The 21,418-nt window shown below is 34.6% G+C and overlaps 2 protein-coding genes and 1 pseudogene across 4 annotated transcripts in view; 2 read left to right on the forward strand and 1 right to left on the reverse strand.

The window, feature by feature from the left end:
• The first annotated feature begins 1,246 nt into the window (after positions 1-1,246).
• On the forward strand, positions 1,247-1,509 carry LOC111745753 (40S ribosomal protein S27-like). Its single transcript, XM_023536637.1, has one exon. It carries the CDS (start codon positions 1,318-1,320, stop codon positions 1,456-1,458), a length of 141 nt encoding a protein of 46 aa, XP_023392405.1. The 5' UTR covers positions 1,247-1,317; the 3' UTR covers positions 1,459-1,509.
• A 2,411-nt stretch (positions 1,510-3,920) lies between these two features.
• The window catches only part of PAPOLA (poly(A) polymerase alpha), a 60,723-nt gene continuing 43,225 nt past the window's right edge, over positions 3,921-21,418 (reverse strand). Inside the window, exons 16-22 of one of the 3 annotated variants that reach the window (XM_023536636.1) lie at positions 20,020-20,141; positions 15,967-16,109; positions 14,581-14,678; positions 14,138-14,358; positions 10,226-10,288; positions 8,282-8,356; positions 3,921-6,082 (exon numbers count right to left, since the gene is read on the reverse strand). In XM_023536636.1, the coding sequence (XP_023392404.1) occupies positions 5,987-6,082; positions 8,282-8,356; positions 10,226-10,288; positions 14,138-14,358; positions 14,581-14,678; positions 15,967-16,109; positions 20,020-20,141 (818 nt within the window). In that variant the 3' untranslated portion in view covers positions 3,921-5,986. Of the gene's footprint in view, positions 6,083-8,281; positions 8,357-10,225; positions 10,289-14,137; positions 14,359-14,580; positions 14,682-15,966; positions 16,110-20,019; positions 20,142-21,418 lie in introns of all 3 variants that reach the window. The other 2 variants (XM_011370200.2, XM_011370201.2) reach the window with 2 other exon arrangements.
• On the forward strand, positions 7,779-7,897 carry LOC111745756 (annotated as a pseudogene).

Raw genomic sequence — 21,418 nt, forward strand, 5'->3', positions numbered from 1 at the left:
TCTGCTGGGGGCCGCTCTCTTGGCTGTGAAGGCAGATCATGCCCTCTGTCACTCACGGGGAGCAGTTCTGCCCAACTGTCTCTTCTCGACAACTTTATCATCAATCTCTTTATTAACAGCTCCACTGCAGTCAGAAAACGCAAACAAGGACCAATTCTCGTGCCAGATTTCTGGAAATCACACAGCACCAGGCAGCACACAGTGTGAAAGTTTGTAAGGAAGGTGTTATGCCAAGAGAGACAGCATCCACAAGGAACAAAGTTGGGACATTCTACATTATTATATTAAAATATACATACCTACTTCCTTATGCCTAAAATCCGAAAAAAACCCAAATACCAACATATGTGTGTATGTATGGGGCACAGCAGTGGCACAAGATCATTTAACTCCTCAGAAATAACTTTGTTACTTTGCATTTACGTGTTTTCTTAGAGCAAAATTTGTATTATACCAAAAATAAATTGAATGATTTTAGGACTCTATGACATTAAAAATATACAAGACCAAGATAAACGTCTGCAATGAGCTGTAAGAAACCCATTAAATTGAAATTTTGAATTATTCAAAATACATATTTTCAGACTGAAATCTGTTGGATCAAAAAATAGCATCTTACAAATTAAAGGAAATGCTTCTAAAAGGCTTACGAAGTATTTTTAAGCAACAACTTAAAAAGAAAACAGGTCGAACTCACATGACTAATATGAAATAAAAATACCCATTAAGTGACAACAGAATAGTTCCAAATACGAAGATGCATCGTATCTAGACTAGGTAATACTTTATCATTTAATGATTAATCACATTATACTCAGCTCAAGACTTTAACCTACCCTTCATGGTTTTCCCTGTAATCTGTTTTGTACCTCTACTGAGGCGATTGTTTGAAATGTATTTAGAACTACAGGCAAACTCATTTTTTACAAAACGTTTTTAAGACTGTGTAGCTGAATTTACACTGCTCCAAAAAGTGTCTTTTGCTGTGGTACGACTTAGGTGACCTGTCTTAGGGCTGAGACGTCTGTGCGCGGGTGGAAAAGGGACTCTGCTGCTAAGACTGAAGTGGCAATGGCAAGTTCAAACCCAGGGTGAATCAGCTCCAGGCCTTCTAAATCCTCATTATTTATTCCACAAAGTAAAACAAAACCAACACACCCTTCGGCTTTCCGCGGTCAATTCTGGGACCCAGTGAGAGGAAGTGTGGAGCTTTTCCGACCAGAACAAGCCTCTGGCTAAGGACCTCCTTCATCCCTCTCCAGAAGGGAGGAGGACACACAGCAGCAGCACCTGGTGCGGATCCCCCGCTCCTACTTCATGGACATGAAATGCCCAAGATGCTATGAAATCACCCTCGTCTTGGTAGTTTTGTGTGTTGGCTGCTCCACTGTCCTCTGTCCGCCTGCAGGAGGAAAAGCGAGGCTTATAGGATGCTCCTTCAAAAGAAAGCAGCACTAAAAGCATCCTGAATCAAGATGGTAAGGAATCATCCCAATAAACATTTTGGATTAAAAAAAAAGAAGAGAGGATTTAGCACAAATCCATTCTCACCACTAAAATATAAACAACACACGTAAACAAAAACTCTTAAGCTGGGTGGCAAGGAGAAACTATTAAGGGTATTATCCCCTGGACTTTAGAAATATCATAGCAAAAATTATAATGCTTTGTTTAAAGCAGACACAGACTGTTCTGCTCTTCATTTCAAATATATTTCCCAGCATACTGGCGGAATTTAAAGATATCCAAAACGAAAGGGAAGTGACTGCATTGTCTTATTTATGTTAAAGTATGAATATTTTCAAAGTTAACATTTTATATAGTAGATGGTTATAAATTCCACAAACTCTAAATAATACTGTGCCCTTTGTAGATATGATTTCTAGCTATCTAAAAATGTGAAGCATTTAATAAGCTAATTGGAGAGAAAAACGCAATAATTACAATCATAACCTTTCATACAAATATGAGCTTTCTGAAATGTGAACTTGAACACGGCCTTAACGCCACCCTTTCAAGGAAAGGTCTCAGATTTGGGAGTGGATGAGGAAAGGGAAAATGTACTTATAATTCTATCCCTTTCAACAAAATACAAATAAGTTTTGATCAGCTACAATGATGTTCACGAAACACTGAGACAGAAATACATCTGAGGAGAGAAAAAGAAAGACGTTGAAAGGACTTCCCAGGTACATGAAATCGCTTCTAGGATGAAGTACATACAATTGCTTCTAAAATATGTAGCTCGGAAATATTGACGCCATCTTTCTTGGTGCTGATAAAGATGTAAAATGTCCTAAGAACTTTAAAACTGTTAAGTATAGAGAAAGGATGAATAAACTGATTCCACGAATATGAGAAACAAGTATTACACAGAATTAAGCAGACCACTTGTCTCTCTCTGTATGACTGAAGGTCATGTTTATTACAGAACGTAGTTAATATTTCATTTACTATGTTCAGTTGTGAGTTAAGACAGCATCCATTTGTTGATTTCGGATTGAAGAAAAGCTAACAGAAGAGTAAAATGGAGAATTAAAAAAAAATACAATTCAGGCTAAAAGGCAACTAATTTTCCTTGTACTATTCTTTTATTACATTAAAATAGGCAAAAGTATATCCAAAGGATTGTTCAATGCCTTTTGAGGCGAACGAACAGTTTATCTTTTCGTTTAAATGCATTTAAGTGCACTAACAGTTAATACTTCCAGGGCTTGGTCTACAAGTATGTGTATATTAATGATTTATCCTTTCATATATCAATTACTACTTGGAGCTGCAGGTCATTTATTGCCACCTTGAGTGCAGCCAGAATTAATACTACGCAGAGCTCTAAAACTTTTTTCTGTGCAGAGAAAAAAACAGAGGTGTTAATTAGAAAAATAAACTCAATTCCAGAACATACCAAGAACCACAAAACACACAACTCTTAATTATCATTTTACTAATTCTAAGATGAATGAAATGCTAAAAGGCCATGTGGATAATAAGACTCAGAAAGTGTGAGATTCAGTCTCATGGTTAGGTGTCTATCAAGGTAGAGGAAGTACAGGAAGTTCAATTCTGTAGGTGTTAACAATGGAGTCAGAGGTAATTTTTATAATATTTTCCCTTTTGCTGATCTCGAAAGTTAATTTTAATAAAAAAGTTATCCCACACTGCAGTTATCTATTTTTATACATAGTAAAGGCCTTTCACAATTTAGAATTTCGGGAATAAAATATGCACAACTGCATGTCCCTTAGAATGGCTTTCACATAAGGAGGTCCATTCCTCCACTCAAAGCACTCAAGACAACCATACTCAAGAGCTGGCCATCACACACACACAGAGCAGTTCACTCCCAATCCATGAGTTAAACATGCAACGCTGAGCATTTGGGGTTTAAGAAAAGCAGCATCTGATTTGGGTTTAGTAAAATGAGAAACATTGGATCCTGGCTGCTTACAGTCTGTAATTCTAAATTCACTGAAAATCAACAGTGCCACCTGCCGACATCAGAGCTGGAGTACCGACTGCTTTGAAAACCAACAGCTTTGAAAAGGAAGCATGTCAGTGGTACACTGTCTACAGGCATGAAATAAATACACAGAAAAGGTATAGTGTCTACATGCACAGAATAAATATTTTAGAGGATGGGACAGCTGAAACAGTGAATTAATAGCAACTATATTCATGTTTTCCTCCCGAATGATCAATTGTATAAAAAACAAATATCTAATTATGTGAGCTATCAATCAATAATAGGCTGCTGCTAATGGCATAAATTAACCAGAAACAAATCTTTTCCAAATGTAACCACAGTAAATTCTTTTGCAAATCTTCACTTAGAGCCACACTATATAAACTTACAGGTAGAACCTATTAGATCACCGAAAAGAACAAAAGAACACAGTCAGTCAAAAGAAACCAGCCAACTGTGGGATTGTGCTGTTTTTTTTTTATTGTGTTTTCAATGGAGAAATACATCATCTGTTTACAAAATAGCTCTTGAAAAATACAAGGAGTACAGATACTATAAAACAAAGCAAACTCCAGTCATGAGACACTACGTACATCATGCGAAAGCAACAGTCTGACCTCCGGGTTATGAAAACTAGAATTAAAAAGTCACTACACGGAAAAGGTCCAAGTTTCCAGCTTGGCAAAACTTGGGTGCAGTTACATGAAACGTTTAATAAACTGAAATTTTTTCCCCAATGTGTAAACAAAATGACAAGACTAAATCTGTGCCTGGCAATTTCAATCTAACTCTGAAGCTACACGAAACACACAGACACCTTGTACACTTCACCTGTTAGTACGACCATCTTTTTTTCTTAGGTGGTGGGAGAATGGGCAAGGTGACTGTGCAAAGATGTGGGAAGTGGAAACATTGGATACTAGACGTCATAAAGTATGGTGAAAAGAAAGCCTCAATTAATGCATAGCCTAAGGGGGAAAAGACTACACTCCAACTTTGGAAAATTAATTTAGAAGGGTAGGGGAAGAGTTTAAGTAATTGCAGTTTAACATGAAAAATGCACATGTGATAGAACGGAGCACAATGGAGGATTCGTAAAACATGCTCATCAGAAAAATCTGTTAGGTTTGCTTCGTCCAGATTCAGAAAGAGTGCGTCTATCGACATCTGGCATCCCTCACACTTCGTAAAGATGGGTGTGCTGCTGCTTAATTACGAGAAAGAATTTTCTTCAAAGAAAAGGGTTCCTAATCTACTGATAGGGTGAAACAAAATGAAAAAGGAGTAGAGAGCTGACTAGATGTCAAGTGCTTGCTAGAAATGATTTTTAAAATGTTCCTACATGTAAAATTTACTGACAAATTTTGGTCAACCATTTAAAAGTAAAAATTAGTTTAAAATTCTTAGAGAAAATGCCTTTTTGCCCACATGTTTAAAATGGAAAACAACTTTACTATAGACAGGAGTTCTGTGGAGTGTACAAAATTCCTCTTAGAGATCAAATGGCCTTCCAAGATAGGTATCATGTTCACAGGCATTACTTTTAGTCACCCTAAAGTTTCAGCCATGGGATCAAAATTTAGTGTTCTGTGCCATGTGGCCACAGGGTCACTGGTTTCACATCATGGCTTAAGAAAATACTGGCATTTTGTTTTGTATGAAATAAATCCTACCTTATGCATACAAGCAAAAAGAAAAAAAGAAAAAGGGGGAGGGAGCAAAAAGCTTTGTTTGTTTCAAAGACAACAGATTGAAGGCAAAAGAATATGGAGCTTTAATAAGCTCAAAGAAAAATATCTGCTGGCTGATCGCTGATTTGTATGCACTCTAAACAATTCTATAAATAAAACTAATATATCATTTCTTAATCGTGACTCTATCAAAACCAAGTATTTCCTAATTATCCTTTCAAGGTCAAATATATACCCTAGAATTGACATTTCATTTTTAGAGGTTACAGTTACCTCACAGGGACTGAACCAGATGTACTCTTATCCCTTCTCTGGGGTACAACAGTACACCACTGCACAATGGTATCCAATTTGAAGACTAACGGTAAAAAAAACTCTTCAGGAAAAAATGAAAATCCATCAAGCTGAAAATCTAAAATTAGTTCTACTTTCTAATAAAAAAAATACATAAAAGTGCATCATCAGAATAAGGAATTCTTATGCCAGTTTATATCGCAAATTTTCCAAACAATGCATCAAACAATAAACCCAATCCAGATGTCAATTATGAATACAAATATAGCTTGAGGTTTTTTTTTTTTTTTTTTTAAAGGCAGTAATTTTTTGAAATAGTTGATGCAACTGTTGCTAACACAATAGGAACAGCACTCCTGGCTCCACGGACTAACCTGGGCTTCCGATCGGGTGCTGATGAGCCAGAACAGGAGGTCGCGGAAAAAACCTAAATCCATTTTCAGTCATGTCTAGTCTTGTACCCTCCATTCTCCTTTTTTAGCATTTGAAGACAATAGGTTGAGTTGGCAGATATTGTTTATGGACCCCTGAGGTGGTTTTACCGATTCAATCTCAGCTTTATTGAATTCTTGATAACAGGAATAGGATTTGCAGGGAGAGCAGGGATATCGGAAAGGTCTGTACTGGATGTTTTCTGAGAACAGAAGTAAACACAACACCGTTAAAAGCACTGTAGCTGAACAAGGAGATGTACTTTCCACTGGTTTACTTCCTGAGAAATGGATGCGACCTTACCAGTAAAGCATTAAAAGTTTAAAGAAAAACATTCTAAAATGTTACCAAAGTGGAGTGCAAGTAAATATGACTTACTGTGATATTATTTCTTCTATACTTACAAAAATTTTCAAATAATTAAGTAGAAATATTTTGGCAACATATATAAAACTGTGAAGAAATTTTGAGTACTGCTTTTATAAACACATTCTTCTAAGAATCACTTATCATATAATTATTAAGTTCATCTTAAACTCTTTTTACTTACAACAACACTAATGGCCAATGGCTGTGATATTAACTAGTACTGGAGCACCCCCATGTGGGAGAACACTTAAAGTTCACCTTACGAACAGGAGCAGCAGTTACCAGTAAATTTATTTTCTGACCCTGTAAATTATAAAATTAAATCTACACAACTTAGCAATAATATAATTATTCTAAATTTTAGGGAAGTTTCATGTTAAAAAATAAATCGCAAGCCTTCTTTAATATTCAAAAACATGGAGATGAACTTCTAAATGTTTTTTATGGAAAATTCCAAAAATGCACAAAAATAGAGGGCATTATATAATAAATTCCCATGCATTCATTATCCACTTCATCAACCGTCAAATGAAAGCCCGCTGTCCACCCTTCCACCTTCACTCCCAGATTATTCTGAAGCAAATCCCAGAGATCCTATCATTTCATCTATAACTATTTCAAGTTTATCTCCTCTCAAAACAAGAAGGATTCTTTGTTAGACAGAGCCACAGTATTTTAATCACCTCTCCAGAAAAAAATATTCTCCTTATATGACCAAATATAGGGATTTTTTTTTTTAATCACCATAATCGCTATTTTATAACTGGGTGATTTTCCCCTCAATGGCTCTAGGAATCTTTTCATTAGAAAGAAAATCCAACTTCCTCACAAAAACAGCTAAAATGCAAACACACCCACGAGTATTAATCATTATAGGGATGAACTCAATAAGACAGAACTATCAAAACAGTTCCCTAGACAGGCAATTACAACCACAGGACAGTTTAAATCTGATAAAACAAGTCTGTCCATGTACTGATATCAGGCATAGCACTTCCTAATCTTGTTTAGTTATTCCTCCACCCCTCCCCAAATTTTTTATTAGATAAAGATTATGGAAATAAAAGACATTCCACAATAGTAAACATAGTATTTATAATATCTTTAGGAAGAATGACATAGGTTAACAGCCAGCAAAAACACATTTTAGAATTATCGCATTAAAATAACAATCACAAAGCGGCAAAATATCATTGTATCAGTTCAGCATTATCACTACGCAACAGTTGTTATCACAATTATTTTGTAGAAGTTAACCAGCTTAACATCTAGCTAAAGAAAATATTTACTTTGTGTAAAAGTTTGACCTCGAGTTTGGAGTATATTCAATTTGAAAGAATTCAAGAAGAAATCAATTATTTCACAAACAAAATAGAGGTTCACAAATCAATGGAAAAAAAAAAAAGAGATTCCAGTTGCCTACTGTATGCAAGAGACTGTCATAAGTAGAATTTCTAGGACAAATAAAAAAATAACCGAAAATCAGAGGTGAAAAGTGAGGCAAACACATTTAAAAAATAAAGGTATATGTCTACGGACATGCCACCCTGAAAGTGCCCGATCTTGTCCGATCTCGGAAGCTAAGCAGGGTCGGGCCTGGTTAGTACCTGGATGGGAGACCACCTAGGGAGACCAGGTGCTGTAGGTGTTTAAAAAAAAAACAGATGTATCAACATAGCAAAAAAATATATATCCACAAAGAATGGTTTTCAGTTGCTGTAATTTAAATTTCACTGTGAGCTATAAATAAAACTTGTATATGAACCCTGCAATTGTGACTAGTGATGATTTAAATGATTTGTAATATGAAATATGTAAGGGGATGAGTTAGCATCTTGACAGTGCAAAAAAAAAGTTTCCATCGAATCCAGTGCTCTACCTTTAAACTATAATAAACACATTTATAGGCTAGCAAATAATTACTTTCACAAAGATAATTTTAATAGTCTTCTGTATATGCTCATTTTAATTCATTACACCACACTAATCTTAACAATTTAATCAAACTCTCCTTGCTTTTTGCACTTAGTACCTGAGAGGCCAACAGAGAAGCTGCTGTCTGAACAGTTTCTGATTGAGTTGTACTTGTTTCTGTATCAGGTTGTTCCTGTGAGACAAAGAGGATGGGGGAGGAAAAAGATTTAAAAAAGAATAAAAGAACATAACAGGGGTTTGGTGGCTAATAAAAGAAGACAAATTGGAAAATAGGAAGAATCAACTGAAAGATGCGACTACATTACAAAATCATCTATGAAGCCTCATTGTAGGTTATTACACCATTTCACATACCCATAAATTTCTATTTGCCTAAATCTTATAAGACAAGGTCAGAATATCTCATGACTTTCCAACTAGCTCCAATTTGGACATTTTAAGCAAATAATAATTAAAGACATGCATAGGCACATTATGAAACGTTGCCCAGACAATAATTAACAGAATATAAACCCAAGCTCTTAGCTATGTGAAAAAAACAAAGCCCATCCAATATTATTAAATAAAATTACCTAGAAGCACAAAAATCACTCTCATGCCTTTAACTAAAAGTAGAAAATGTCTCTAAAACATTCATCCTTCCTTTCGGTTCCTCCCCCTTCCTTGATAGTCAATGCACTGCTTTTACTCTACGAATAAGCAGGAAATACAGGGTAAATCAGGTCACCCCACTGCTCTGAACTTTTAAAAGCAGTACACGAGGGAAAATAACACATACATGTACACATGTAAATGAAAACAAACATAAAAATTTAAATTTCTATAAAACAATGTATACTATAATAAAACAATGAAATACCAATGTTCTCCTCTGAAACTGAAGAGTAAAATAAGTTGGAAGGAGTAGAATTAAAAGTACAGTATTTCTGAAGCAAAGCTTGGCAATAGGAACCGAGTTTTAAAAGGAAACATACTATCTGTCCCAGTAATTTTTCTTTAAATAATTTATCCTAATGAAATAAATACAAATGGATGGCAGGTATTTAGCCACAGCCAACACTACAATAGGAAAGATCAACTTTCTTTTTTTAACAAAAACAACTGCTAACAATAGGGTTGCATAAAAAAAAAAAAGGTAACTGCTTTAAGATAGCATTCTATGCAGCCATTAATATTTTCTAGATTATATAATGACATGAAAATTTTTTCTTGGTTTATAGAGTAAATAAATATTTGAAAGTAAAAGGTACTGGTATGTAAGCACAAAATCTATAAAGACATCAAAACAATACTTGCTAAAATATCAATCATATGAATAATTTGGAGAAAATTTCTAATTTTTCTACAAGAAGGGGAAAAAAGTTAAAAGCCTTCAGTACATTTCAATTTCTCAAAAAAAAAAAAAAATGATGTTTAAAGTCTAATATAGTTTGGCTAAACCAATCTCTTCCATCCTATTTACCTTGTTTCAAAAGCCCCATGTACCCCAGGTCTAGCCAGAATCTTTTACCAAAAACTAGTTCTCTAAAGGGACCATTTTCTCACCCTAACAGTGAGATGGCCTGCTCATCTTGGATGGTCAAAAATTTTACATATCCTTCAAGGATATCTCAAATATTATCTCTTCCTTCTATGAAGCCTTTTCTATTTCCGTGGTCAGAAAGTGATATCTAACTCTTCTTGCCTCTCGCCATCCCACCATCCTGATTATTATGATTTTCTTTGGTCATGTAATTAATTCTTCTACCACTTATCTTTCTCTGCTCAATTCTAAGTTCCTTTACAGGTAACTAACTCATCACTCTACTCCATTAAGTGTCCGCCACATTGCCCTGCGTCTAGTAGGACCTCAAACGTTTGAGGAATTCAATTTCAGCATTATATAAACTAACACTAAAAAGGGACAAAACACTTCTCTAAAAACAATACTGAAAACAACCTAACAGCTATAGAACAAAATATAGTACAATATTCCAGAGACATTCCTATAGCATCTCTGTACTCTTAATTGTGTATGTATTCCAAGGCTAAATTAGTATACCTTTGATTCTGTTTTATCATGTCCACTCAAAGCAAGACAGTTAGCATCTTCAATTGTTTCATCCTGTTTTTTAAAAAAAAAAGCTTTATTCTCTAAAACGAAAAATTTTAGATTATTTGCCAATCAATGCTTTAATTCATGGTTCTTAAGTTATAAAATAATTTAACCTGTAAAGATCAAGTACAGCCTTAAAATAAATTACTGAATCACTTAAAATTTTTTTTTCATATTAATAAATTTAATTTGGCTTAAGTTATCTACCAAAATTAAAAGAACATGAGATAAACTGTTATGGATCATCACCACCTAGAGTACATTTCCCAAAACCACTAAGTTCATAAAATACTTTTTGCAAGAAAGAGGGAAAAAAAGGAGTTCCTTGATCAATAAAGAATGCTATCGGCTGCATTCTGAGAGATGCACACTACACGTTAGCACATAGAAGGTTCTGGGAAGTTGTACAAAGAATACTCCTTTAACTTTCCCAAACTTAATTAACCACAGAATTCTCCCTTGCTTAGTAAGATCCAGCAAAATCCTGAATAGAAAGTTTGAGAAATGCTCTCGAGTCTTAATTTTTAAATTTACTATAATTCTATTCAAAACAACTCATTTTTGATAGAGAAAAGGAAAAGCCAAAAATGGCTGTACTTTCTCATTCTTGAAGTGATTTGTAATAAACATCACTTTCTTAAGAAAAGTTATTTTGATATTAATTTCTCTGCTTTATTTACTAGGCAGAACTAAAATTTAATGTTAAATGTGGCTTCAAAACAATCCATAGAAACTACAGGCTTACTTAAAAGTGGGAGAGATTTAATTGCAATATCATCCGATTCCATTAAGAACTTCCCTTGTATCCTGCAAGCATACAAACCTAACAGTCACCACTGGACAAATTTCAATACTAACTGGATATGTGATACTGTGCAAATATTGTTAATATTGGTAAATATACTTATATATTTATATACACACACAGAAATATGTATGGCGATAATATACCATAGTTGTGTTTTTTATTAGACCTTATTTTTAGATGCACACTGAAATATTCATGGTTGAATGACATGCCTGGGATTTGCTTCATTTGCTTCCTGGAGAAGGGAGTAGATATATAGCTGAAACAAGGCTGGTCATGAGTTATTAACTACTGAAGCTAAGTGTCGCGAACACGACTGTTCATTATAATTTTGTACATGTTTGAAATTTTCCATGTTTTAAAAATATATATATAGCATCATTTAACCATGTAATCCAGGTGACAAGGCAACCTTTTCTGTATTTATATTTTTACGATTTATATGTATCTGAAAAGCTTTAGCATATGATGAAAAGTAAGCAGAAATTACCTGACAATTCCTAAAACCCTACTGATAAACACACGTTAGCATATTAATTGAGTAGAACCAGTGCTTCTTTCAGGTTGGCTAAAATTTCTAACAGCAAGTACTCATTAACAGAGAATAAAAGATCCAGTTTAGGAGAGCTTCTAAATTGGGTTATTTATGACAATCTTCAACTTTAGCACCATGAGATTTAGGCCTGGGTTATAATCCTCGCTCTGACTTTTTGATTAGATTTATAAACGGGAAAGCCACTGAACCTCAAGTTTCTCTTCTAAGAAACAAGATTAGGCAATAACTAAGATCCCAAGATCCCTTCTGTATCTTAAAATTCCATTTTTGTCAGTCAACTCCATGGAGCTGCCATAAATAAAACCTAGACTATGAGAAACCATACAGAAAAAAAATTACAAGAAAAAAAGGGAAAAAACCTATTTTAAAGGATACTATTTTAAGAGACATCGATCAATTACTAAACAGAGATCTTATTTAGTTACAGATTTGGAAAAATAAAGACTACTTTTTTAAAAAATCGGTGACGCAATCAGGGATATATGGGCACTAATTAGATATTTGATATTAATGAATTGATTTTCTTTTTAAGTGGGTTACATTTATTTTGTTTATGCTTTCTTTTTTGTAACCATTTATCCTTTAGAAATGAGATTTTAAAAATTCTAATGATATGATGTCTGGATTTTGCATCTAAATAACCCAAAAACAGGGGGAAATGGAAAAGGCTGAAAGAATTAAGGGTCTAGCAATTGGCCAAGTTACACCGGAAGCTGCATGACAGGTACACGGGTATGAAATGATTCTCTTTACTTATGTGTATACTTAAAATTTTCCATACTAAGTTTAAAAATTCTGTACTTTTACTGCTTCTCTAAACTAGGCAGGAAACTTGAGTGTTTTCTACCAAGATAGGAGCAAATGAAATTACAAACACTGTTCGGGCACACACTCACTTACTTAGAGCTTGAGGAATTAGTAAGTTATTAACATTAAGGAAACAGAACGACAGGCGCCTAGTTATGCTTACATATACTTAACTAAGATAAAAAAAAAATGTGAATTCTGAAATGATCTGACAACTCCAAACAAATATAAGTAGATGAATGTAAAAGGAGACCAGAACTAACGCGTTCTTAGGCTGCTGCACAACACAAAATGCTGCACTAGGGCTTTTAACAAAAGATTCCAGAGACTCAGTGATTAACTTTGAGTCTCCACAATGTTCTAGGGCAGCACTGGGAAGATGTTGGGAGGCAGATGACTGAGGAGGAGATGGACTGAGCTAACACCCTTTTGGGGGTGCTCCTTAAAAAACAAAAAACAAACAAAATTTTAAGTTTTACAAGAAACATTAATAAAGTTCTTTCCTTAATGTAAAAATAAATTCTCAGGTCTAACTTTTGGAAAGTCTGATTCAGTGTAGCTGGAGGCCCCAAAATCTGTATTAAGGGGAAAGAAATAAAAAAACAAAACCTGAAAAATTATTTCTGATATGCAACCAAGGTTCAAAATCATTGCCTTGAGATTATTACACAGACACAGATGAGTTTTCAGAATACATGTTTTAAAATATAGTATAACCATCCTTCATTCACATTTAGCATTGTAAGAGTGACAAAATTCATCCAATTACTCATAGTTCATTAATAGTGACTATTTCCAAAAAAATCTAGAACAAAAAACTTCAGAATAACCTAGGAAATAGAATACTTATAGAGACAGTAAATCTTCACCATTACAAATCAAACACTCCACGAGGACAGATTTTTTCCCCCCATTCTAAAGAAACTTTGTTGTAATGCTTTAAATTCCTAAACAACAAATCGTCAGCCAAAAATCACAACAAAATTGTTGTTTTGGACTGTCATCTCTGCACTAATGGTGACTATCTCACTAAAAGGAAAACAACTTGACAGTGACTCCAGGGAGCAATGAAACTGTATAACAAGGCTATTTGTATTTTAAGACACACCAAAATCAATGTACACTTATAATGGCTTCCTAAAACTATTCGAAGTTTTACCAAGATAAACCATCTACTATAAAAAGTTGAAGTACAGCCAGAAAATTTCCTGAAGAGTTATGGAAAATAATCATTGATGGTCCCAAAACTAATCTGACTTTGCGACTTTGGTCAGTCATTCAATAAGAATTCCCTGAGAACTACCCGTAGTCAGTGGCCCTGTTAACACCAAATACAGTGTAGAAACTCTAAAACTCCACCTGGATCACAGAAGCAAAAACTGTCCAATCGGTACACGAAAGAGATAGAATCATAAGAAAATAATAAATTATGGTGTCATGTAAAGCCATGCTCAATTGTTACAAACTCGGCATGCTACAGAAGTCTGAATGAGAGGCAGAGCTTCGTCAAAGAGGTAGTTACCAAGAAGAGGAGGAAGGGTGAGGAGAAACTATGGCACTACAGCACGACCTAAACATTTTCTAAAAGCTTTCCTCCTCGCTGCTTCTCAATTCCGGCTCACAAAGGTTTTCTCCACTGGATTTTAAAATAGCTAAGCTAGTATTCCCACGGGTAACATATAGGTACCTCTTCTGTTTTGGTTTTCTTGGGACTCTCTTCTTTGTGAGGTGAGGATCTCCTCTTGACTCCTACTACAGTATTAGGTATTTTTGTTGTTGCATTTCCTGAAGGTCTAGGTGGTGGGTTTACCAGACGTGTTGAAGAAACGACTCTGGAGACTGTAGGCTTTGGTGGTGATGAAATGGCTGGTTGTGTGGCAGTTTGAGGAATGCTTTCACTCGATGTACCTTCGTAGTAAGTATACATTAATACATAAAAATTAAAATAAATCACAGCAACATCAAGTTATAAAATAAAGCTTTATGTCTCCGAATTTGATAATTTTACATGCAAATAATGGCATTAAAAACTGAATTCAAAATACGTAACAAATAAAGCCATTTTTCAAAATGAAGGTTAAACCCCATGTAATGTAAGTACTCTCAAACCTATCAAACCAATCTCCTTACCCCCTGAGCTTTCACTGGAATTTACTTGTGGCACAGAAACTTCAGTAGCCTGTATGTTGGTCACAGATGCTGCTGTTACAGCTGGAGCAGGACTGTTTCTGCTATTAAAAAAAAAAAAAAAAGTTGAAAAGTAAATAGAGAAGTATAAAATTCAAAATCAAAATTTATGTGAAGTTATTTTCTTACGTAAATGATCCTTTAGGTTTACTTACACATTTACACTAGTAACTGACTTTGATAAAATACAACCGACAACAGAAAGCACATACATTCTAAAGCGGTGCTGTCCAACACAACTTTCTGTAACACTGTCCTTATCTGCACTGGCCAATATGGTAGCCACTATACAGATGTAGATACTCTGCCCTTGAAATATGGCTAGTAAAAAACTAAATATTTAATTTTATTTAATAATTAAATTTGAAATGTCACATGTGGCTACTTACCACCATATCGGAACAGTTCTAAAAAATCTGTTCTTATCTGATTTGGAGTAACAGACTTAACATATAAGATTTAAGGTATAAAATGATTTAAGGTATAAGAAAATCCTATCAAAATATATAAGTATTTTGAATATATAAATAAGGAAACAGAAATAGAAACAAGTTTCTACACACAGTATCTAAGGATTCACGAAACCGTAAAAGCCCATCCAGTGGCCCAAACAACAAAGACATCCAAAGCTCAGTCCTGTCTTCTATGATCTGGACTCCACTCCTTCGTCATCTTAGGAAACTCAAACCATTCCTCCTTTACTCACCTATCTCTTCAGCTTTTCTGTTTCAAATAAATCCTATATATAGGGATTTAAATAATCTTGTTTTTATTACCTCCTGAAAGAAAAAGCAAAAAGTCCTCTGTGGCTACTCTCTCTTCCTCAGCTAAAAAGCTCACTCTCTGCAACTGCTGAGTGATGATGTCACGCAAAGTGGGCAACACTAGAGGACTTGGACTTCGGGTGCCCACACGACATTCATATAAAAACCAGAGAGCATGCAGCTTATTAAAGCTTTGGGACTAACTGGTACAGCAGGTCCACAAAAAACGTCGTTTCATTATAATGTTAATAAGAAAAAAAAAAAAAAACCAGATTCCTGGCTAGGACCACTGTCTGTGGAGTTCTGCACACCCTCCTCCCCATGTCTGTGCGAGTTTTCTCCAGGTACTCTGGATTCCATCCCAAAGCTGTGTACGTGTGGTGAACTGGCGTGTCTGAACAGTCCCAGTATGAGTGTGGGTGTGGGTGTGGGTGTGGGTGTGGGTGTGTGTGTCAGTGGCCCGGCAATGGAAGCGAGTCCTGTTTGGGATAACAGCCTAACGAGATGATTTTAACAAGAATATACGTACTATGTTTATAAACAGCCCTTCTCTCGTTTTCCTTACCCCTGAGAGCTGCCAGAACTGTTCAATGGACTGGTCTTCATAGCACTAGTAGGTGAAGGCACAGACATGCTGTTATCACTGTCCATAGACAAGTCGAGGCTGCTATCATTCAGAGGTGTCAATCTGACACCTTCTGTTGAATGCTGCAATTAATAAAATGTATAATCAAGTATCTTTTTTTAACCCAGATCTTTGAAATATGAACATTATTTTACTTAACCTATAAATGATTTCTACTAAAAAGTACAAATCAAGAAGTTCATAAAGTTCAGAAGTGCCATGCTGACTACAAAGCAAAGATTTGAGAGATACACTTCCTGACATTGGGAGGCGTCCAACTCAATGAGTTCTTCCAAAGGAGAAAAGGAGACAGGACTGGTACATTAAATGCACACACTGACTGTAAGACACATTGAGTACTAAAAAGTACCTGAAAACATATGGATCTTAAATTAGGGGGTTAAATATATACACACATACATACACGTTAAAAAAAAAAAGTCTTTTAATAATAAGCATGATATTAACAATGAGTATCTCTGGCTAGTGGGATTAGAATTTTTTGTTTATAGATTTTAAAATTATTCTCAGATGAACATAAAAATTGTGTAATTTCAAAAAAATGGTCAACGAGTACAATTTTAGTACCACTCCTAACTATTTGGAAATAAACGAGCCTCTCTAAAGCAAGGGATTTCGAGTGCTCTAACTGCAGCTTAGGCTTTTAACATGGTACATTTAATATGGTGCGTTTAACAGTGTAACTTATCCTGTGGGGAAAAAAAGCAAAAATATTTTTCTGAAAACTAAACCTAACATCCACATATAAATCCTAATGTTGGTCCTGCTTCTTAAAAAATCAAAGCATTCAAAAAGTTACATAATGTAGGAAAATCAAAATAAGGCTAAAAAAAAAAAAACTATGAGAGGTTCTATGGAATAAAAGATGATTTCTAAAGTGACTTAAAGTTTCCATTTCTGCAATCAATGTTATTAAAATAGCAAACTTATTTCTTCCGCTTTTTTTCCCCCCAGAATGCTTTTAGCCTCAGTGTTCACTTACCTACAGAAACATTTTAATGGAAATAAGTTGCATTGTTGTCAAAAACTCATGCCCCACGTGTGTGTATACTCTATGCTAACTGTTAATTTAGAACTAAAGAGACACCACTTGTGTACGTAAATCAATACTGATCAAATGAGGAAGATGAGATTTGGCAGCAGGGAGAGGAGGAGAGAGTAGTAAACCACTTTCTCATGAAGCTACTTGTGAAACAAATTTTCTAATATTTGAGAATATTTTCGCATGCAAAAACGCTACCACCTCACTCTCCAACAGACAAAGGTTGGCTCAGTAAATTACACTCAATTCCAAAGAGTTACCTGCCTGACCAGATGATCAAACACTTGTGAGATAACAGGCCACTTGCTGGGGATGACCTGTGAATGTGGAGGCTTTACAGGATGGTCTGAACACAGAACAGCATTAAGCTGCTTTGCTTCACCGATGTGTCTTTATCTATGTCTATGTCTGTGTCTCTATTGGCACAAGAGACTTCAATGCCAAGAAATCATAAATATGCTATCAAAACTTACTAGTAAAGGATAAATATAGACCATACTAGAGAGAAACGAACACCTGTACTTTGCACTGAGACCAGGTCCAATCCACATCCCATACTACATGGCCTTGAGCAAGTTTTTTTAACCACTCTGTTTCTTCTATAAAACAGACAATAGCTATGGGTTGTTGTATCATTAAATACAGAAAAACACTTGTACTCCGTACTTTGCAAATAATAGCTAATAAAAAGAGTCCAAAGAAAAGATTCATGGATGTAAATTTCTAGACACTTGTTATAAAAACAAGAAAAGTGCTATTTTACTAGTGAAAACTCGGAAATAATCTAAATGATGTCAAATAGAGGATGGATTTAATAATACTGTAGCCAGACAAATACTAGGTAGCCATTTGGTACTTGTCATGTCATGTAATTTGGATAGGTGGTCAAAATATAATAAAGCACCTTAAGTCGCAAAATGGTAACAAAAACCTTTTAAATATATATATTATATGTAGTTACATATGTATACTGGATAGTCTGTGTAGAAATAAGCTGAAATGTTAAGAGTATTAATGGGTGATAAGATTATAGTTACACTTTATTTGATAAATACAATTTTTGGACTATGTTAACAACAAATTTCTGAGTATTAATGATTCCTTTTATATTCTAGAAGATTATATCTAGATACCACCTTAAGAAACAGAAAATAAAATTTACTTAAACTATACACTAATTGCTTCAAATATCAATACTGCCATATAAATATGAGTTTTAAAAGGCAATCTGAATCAAGGGTTCTGGAAAATATAATTATCTCAGTTATAAAATGCTATTTTAATAAAATAGAAATAGGTAAGTGTTAAAAACATAACAACTTAATTATTTACATTTACTTCTGAAAACATAAAATGTTGATATATTTTTATATGTAGCGAATACGCACTTAAGTATGGTTGCTTAAACCCATTAACAGAACACCGAGGGACAATTAGAAGACAAATGCTTGACTTGACACATTAAAAATAAAACTACTCGATGGTAAATTTCCTATTATGTATATTTTACGACAAGAAAGCACAAAAGAACAAAAGAGAAAGGAAGGGAAAGAAAAATAAATGATGCTCAAGAAAAGAAGAGTATACTTTTGTCACTTTCTAGATTATTCAGTTAACTCATGAAACCATTAGGTTCAGAATAACAAATTAAGCCACATAAAGGCTTTGATGTGATGGCATTTTTAAAAACATAACATTCTTTCAAAAATTGCATTTTAGACGAAAAAAATGAAGTACCTCTACCCCAAGTTATGAATAATGATCATGTTGATAGTAACAGAAGCTAATATAGGCATTTACTATGTGCCAGGCACTAGTCTAAACAACCTTTCACAAGTATCGACTCACTTTATCCTCACAAAATACCTAGGTGGATAAAAATGTTATCCTGATTTTAGAAATGAGGCAAATCAAGAATATGATGTTATAAAACTTGCCCAAGTATCACAGCTAGGAAGCAGTGGAACCTAAAACTGAACCAGAAAGTGCACTCCAAAGGCCCGGTCCTTGACACAGATGCTTTTGTATTATAATGTATTTTATGTTTTAAGAAATGGAACATTATAAAGTTGAAGCCCCCTGTGTATTAACTTTATTCCTCTCCTCCCAACCCAGCCCCAGTTAACCATTATCCTGAAAGTGGTGGTTATCATTCTAACATATACTTTTATTTCATATTCTCTTTTAAATCATACGGGTTTTATATTTTTTAAACTTGTACACTTTATATAAATGTATCAAATGGTACATATTCATCTGTACCTTTCTAACTTAACATAATATGTAGCTCTAGCTTATTTATTTTCACTACTCTGTTTCTTATAGGAATAATTCATCCATTTTTTGAAATGTAATAGTTATCTCTGCACTAAAATCCCAGTAAAGAAGTCCAAATTAGAAAAAAAGCTTTAAGTTATTCAACAGGAAGCACTAACAAGAGAATAACATAAAATAAAACATTAACTCTGGTTACCTGTTAGTGATCTTTATACTCAATAACTTTAAATTTTTAAATAAAATACACATATAATTCTTTCCAAAATAAACCCATTTTCATTTAAAAAGTCCTATAATTTACTTGAGCCACATAATACCTAATTTGTTTTCTTTTTAAAGGAAATTAGATACTGATGTGGAATATTAAATAGATGAGAATAAAAGATTTTGAAGAAAATACAAATATATATAAAACAAGGATACGAAGCGTCACCACTGATCCTTCTGAAGTCTGAAGCAAGCGTGTTCAAGGAACCTGCTTAGGAACAAGGTTTCACATCATGGAACTGCTCCATTTAACAGAATTTTAAAATGCTGTGATCTATTTCAAATTTAACTAATTCACTGAGCCTAAATTTCTGAAGTATCGACAGCCTGGATGGATACATACAATATGATGTCAGTAATGCTTTTTAAGGACGCCCTAAATTTACCTTTTTCTTTTTCTGAAGCACGTGATTGGGCAGGAGCTCATGGAGTTGCTTTCTTTTCACATGCATTGCCGCAATTTTCATGTCCACCTCAAACATCTTGCTGTTTATCGCTTGCCTATAAACTACACAATTAGGAAATTGTTACAAGAAACAAACATTTTAATAAAGGCAGTTAACTCACCCGGGAGAAGCTATTCTAAGTAGGGACCCTTTTTTCATCAATACTTCACACATCTGTAAAATCATCAGGTCAAAACCTCTCTAATCTGACAATTTATGTCCTGAGCAAACTCTAAGTCGCTTTAACCGCAAGGTCTACATAATGAATAAGAGCACAAAGTATATTAATTGTTTCAGTGTAATAATTCTTAAAGTGATAACTTTAAAGAATAACTCTTTAAGAAAGAGCATTAGAGAAAAAGGGGTTCTTAAACCCATACTCTTTTATGCTACCAGTAGAATATATAATTCAAATCTAAGTATGTAACGAATGCACAGAAGTCAAACTTATTAAATATACCTAAAAATATCTTTTCAAGAATCTGCAAGGTAAAATGTTAAGACAATACATATTTTCTATTATAGAAATAACTCATATAATAGAGGTCACAAAAGAAAAATAATATGCTAAAAATAAGTATATCCAAATAATTTAGTTCCAGAAGCTCCCAAATTGGAAAAGTTCATTCATTCATTCAAAAACAAATATTTATTGAGGGGCTATACTGTATCACACTGTTCTAGACATAGGAGATATAGCAGGGAATAAGAGACCAAAAGAGTTTCACAGAGCCTGCATTCCAGTAGGAAGAATATAATAAACAGGAAAAAAAAATAAGTAAAACGTAGCTATCCTCTGAACAATGTGGGAGTTAGGAGCGGCAGCCTCCCACAAACATAATGGGAATGTAACTATCATCACAGGCCCTCTGCATAAGCGGATTCTCAACCACGGAGTTGACCCTTGAACATGGGTTTGAACTGGATAGGTCAAACTGAAAAACTCTACATATATGTGGAGTTCACGCAGTTCAAACCCATGTTGCTCAAGAGTCAACTGTGTTTCATATCAGATGGTGGTAAGTGTTATGGAGAAAAACTGAGTAGGGAAGAAAAGCAGCTCAGCCTGGAAACTGAGATTACATTTGAGTGGAGACGTAAACGAAAGTGAGGAAGTGAGCTGACAGTACCTGGTGGAATAGCATTCCAGGAAGAGCAAACATCAAGGACAAAATGTCCTGAGTGGAGAACATGCCTGGAATGTTTGAGGAACAACAAAAAGGCCACGGGGAAGGAGGAAAAGTAGAGATCAGTAATCCTGTATCTTCAATTCTAAAACCCCAAAAGCTCCCACCCAACACAGAAGTTTTTCCTAAGACTGGCACCAAAACTCATCAGG

Source organism: Pteropus vampyrus, unplaced genomic scaffold (assembly GCF_000151845.1).
Source record: "Pteropus vampyrus isolate Shadow unplaced genomic scaffold, Pvam_2.0 Scaffold164, whole genome shotgun sequence".
Lineage (NCBI taxonomy): Eukaryota > Metazoa > Chordata > Mammalia > Chiroptera > Pteropodidae > Pteropus > Pteropus vampyrus.

Excerpts from the sequence above, each read along its gene's own strand:
- LOC111745753 (XM_023536637.1), top strand. The coding sequence starts at position 1,318 with ATGGACATGAAATGCCCAAGATGCTATGAAATCACCCTCGTCTTGGTA.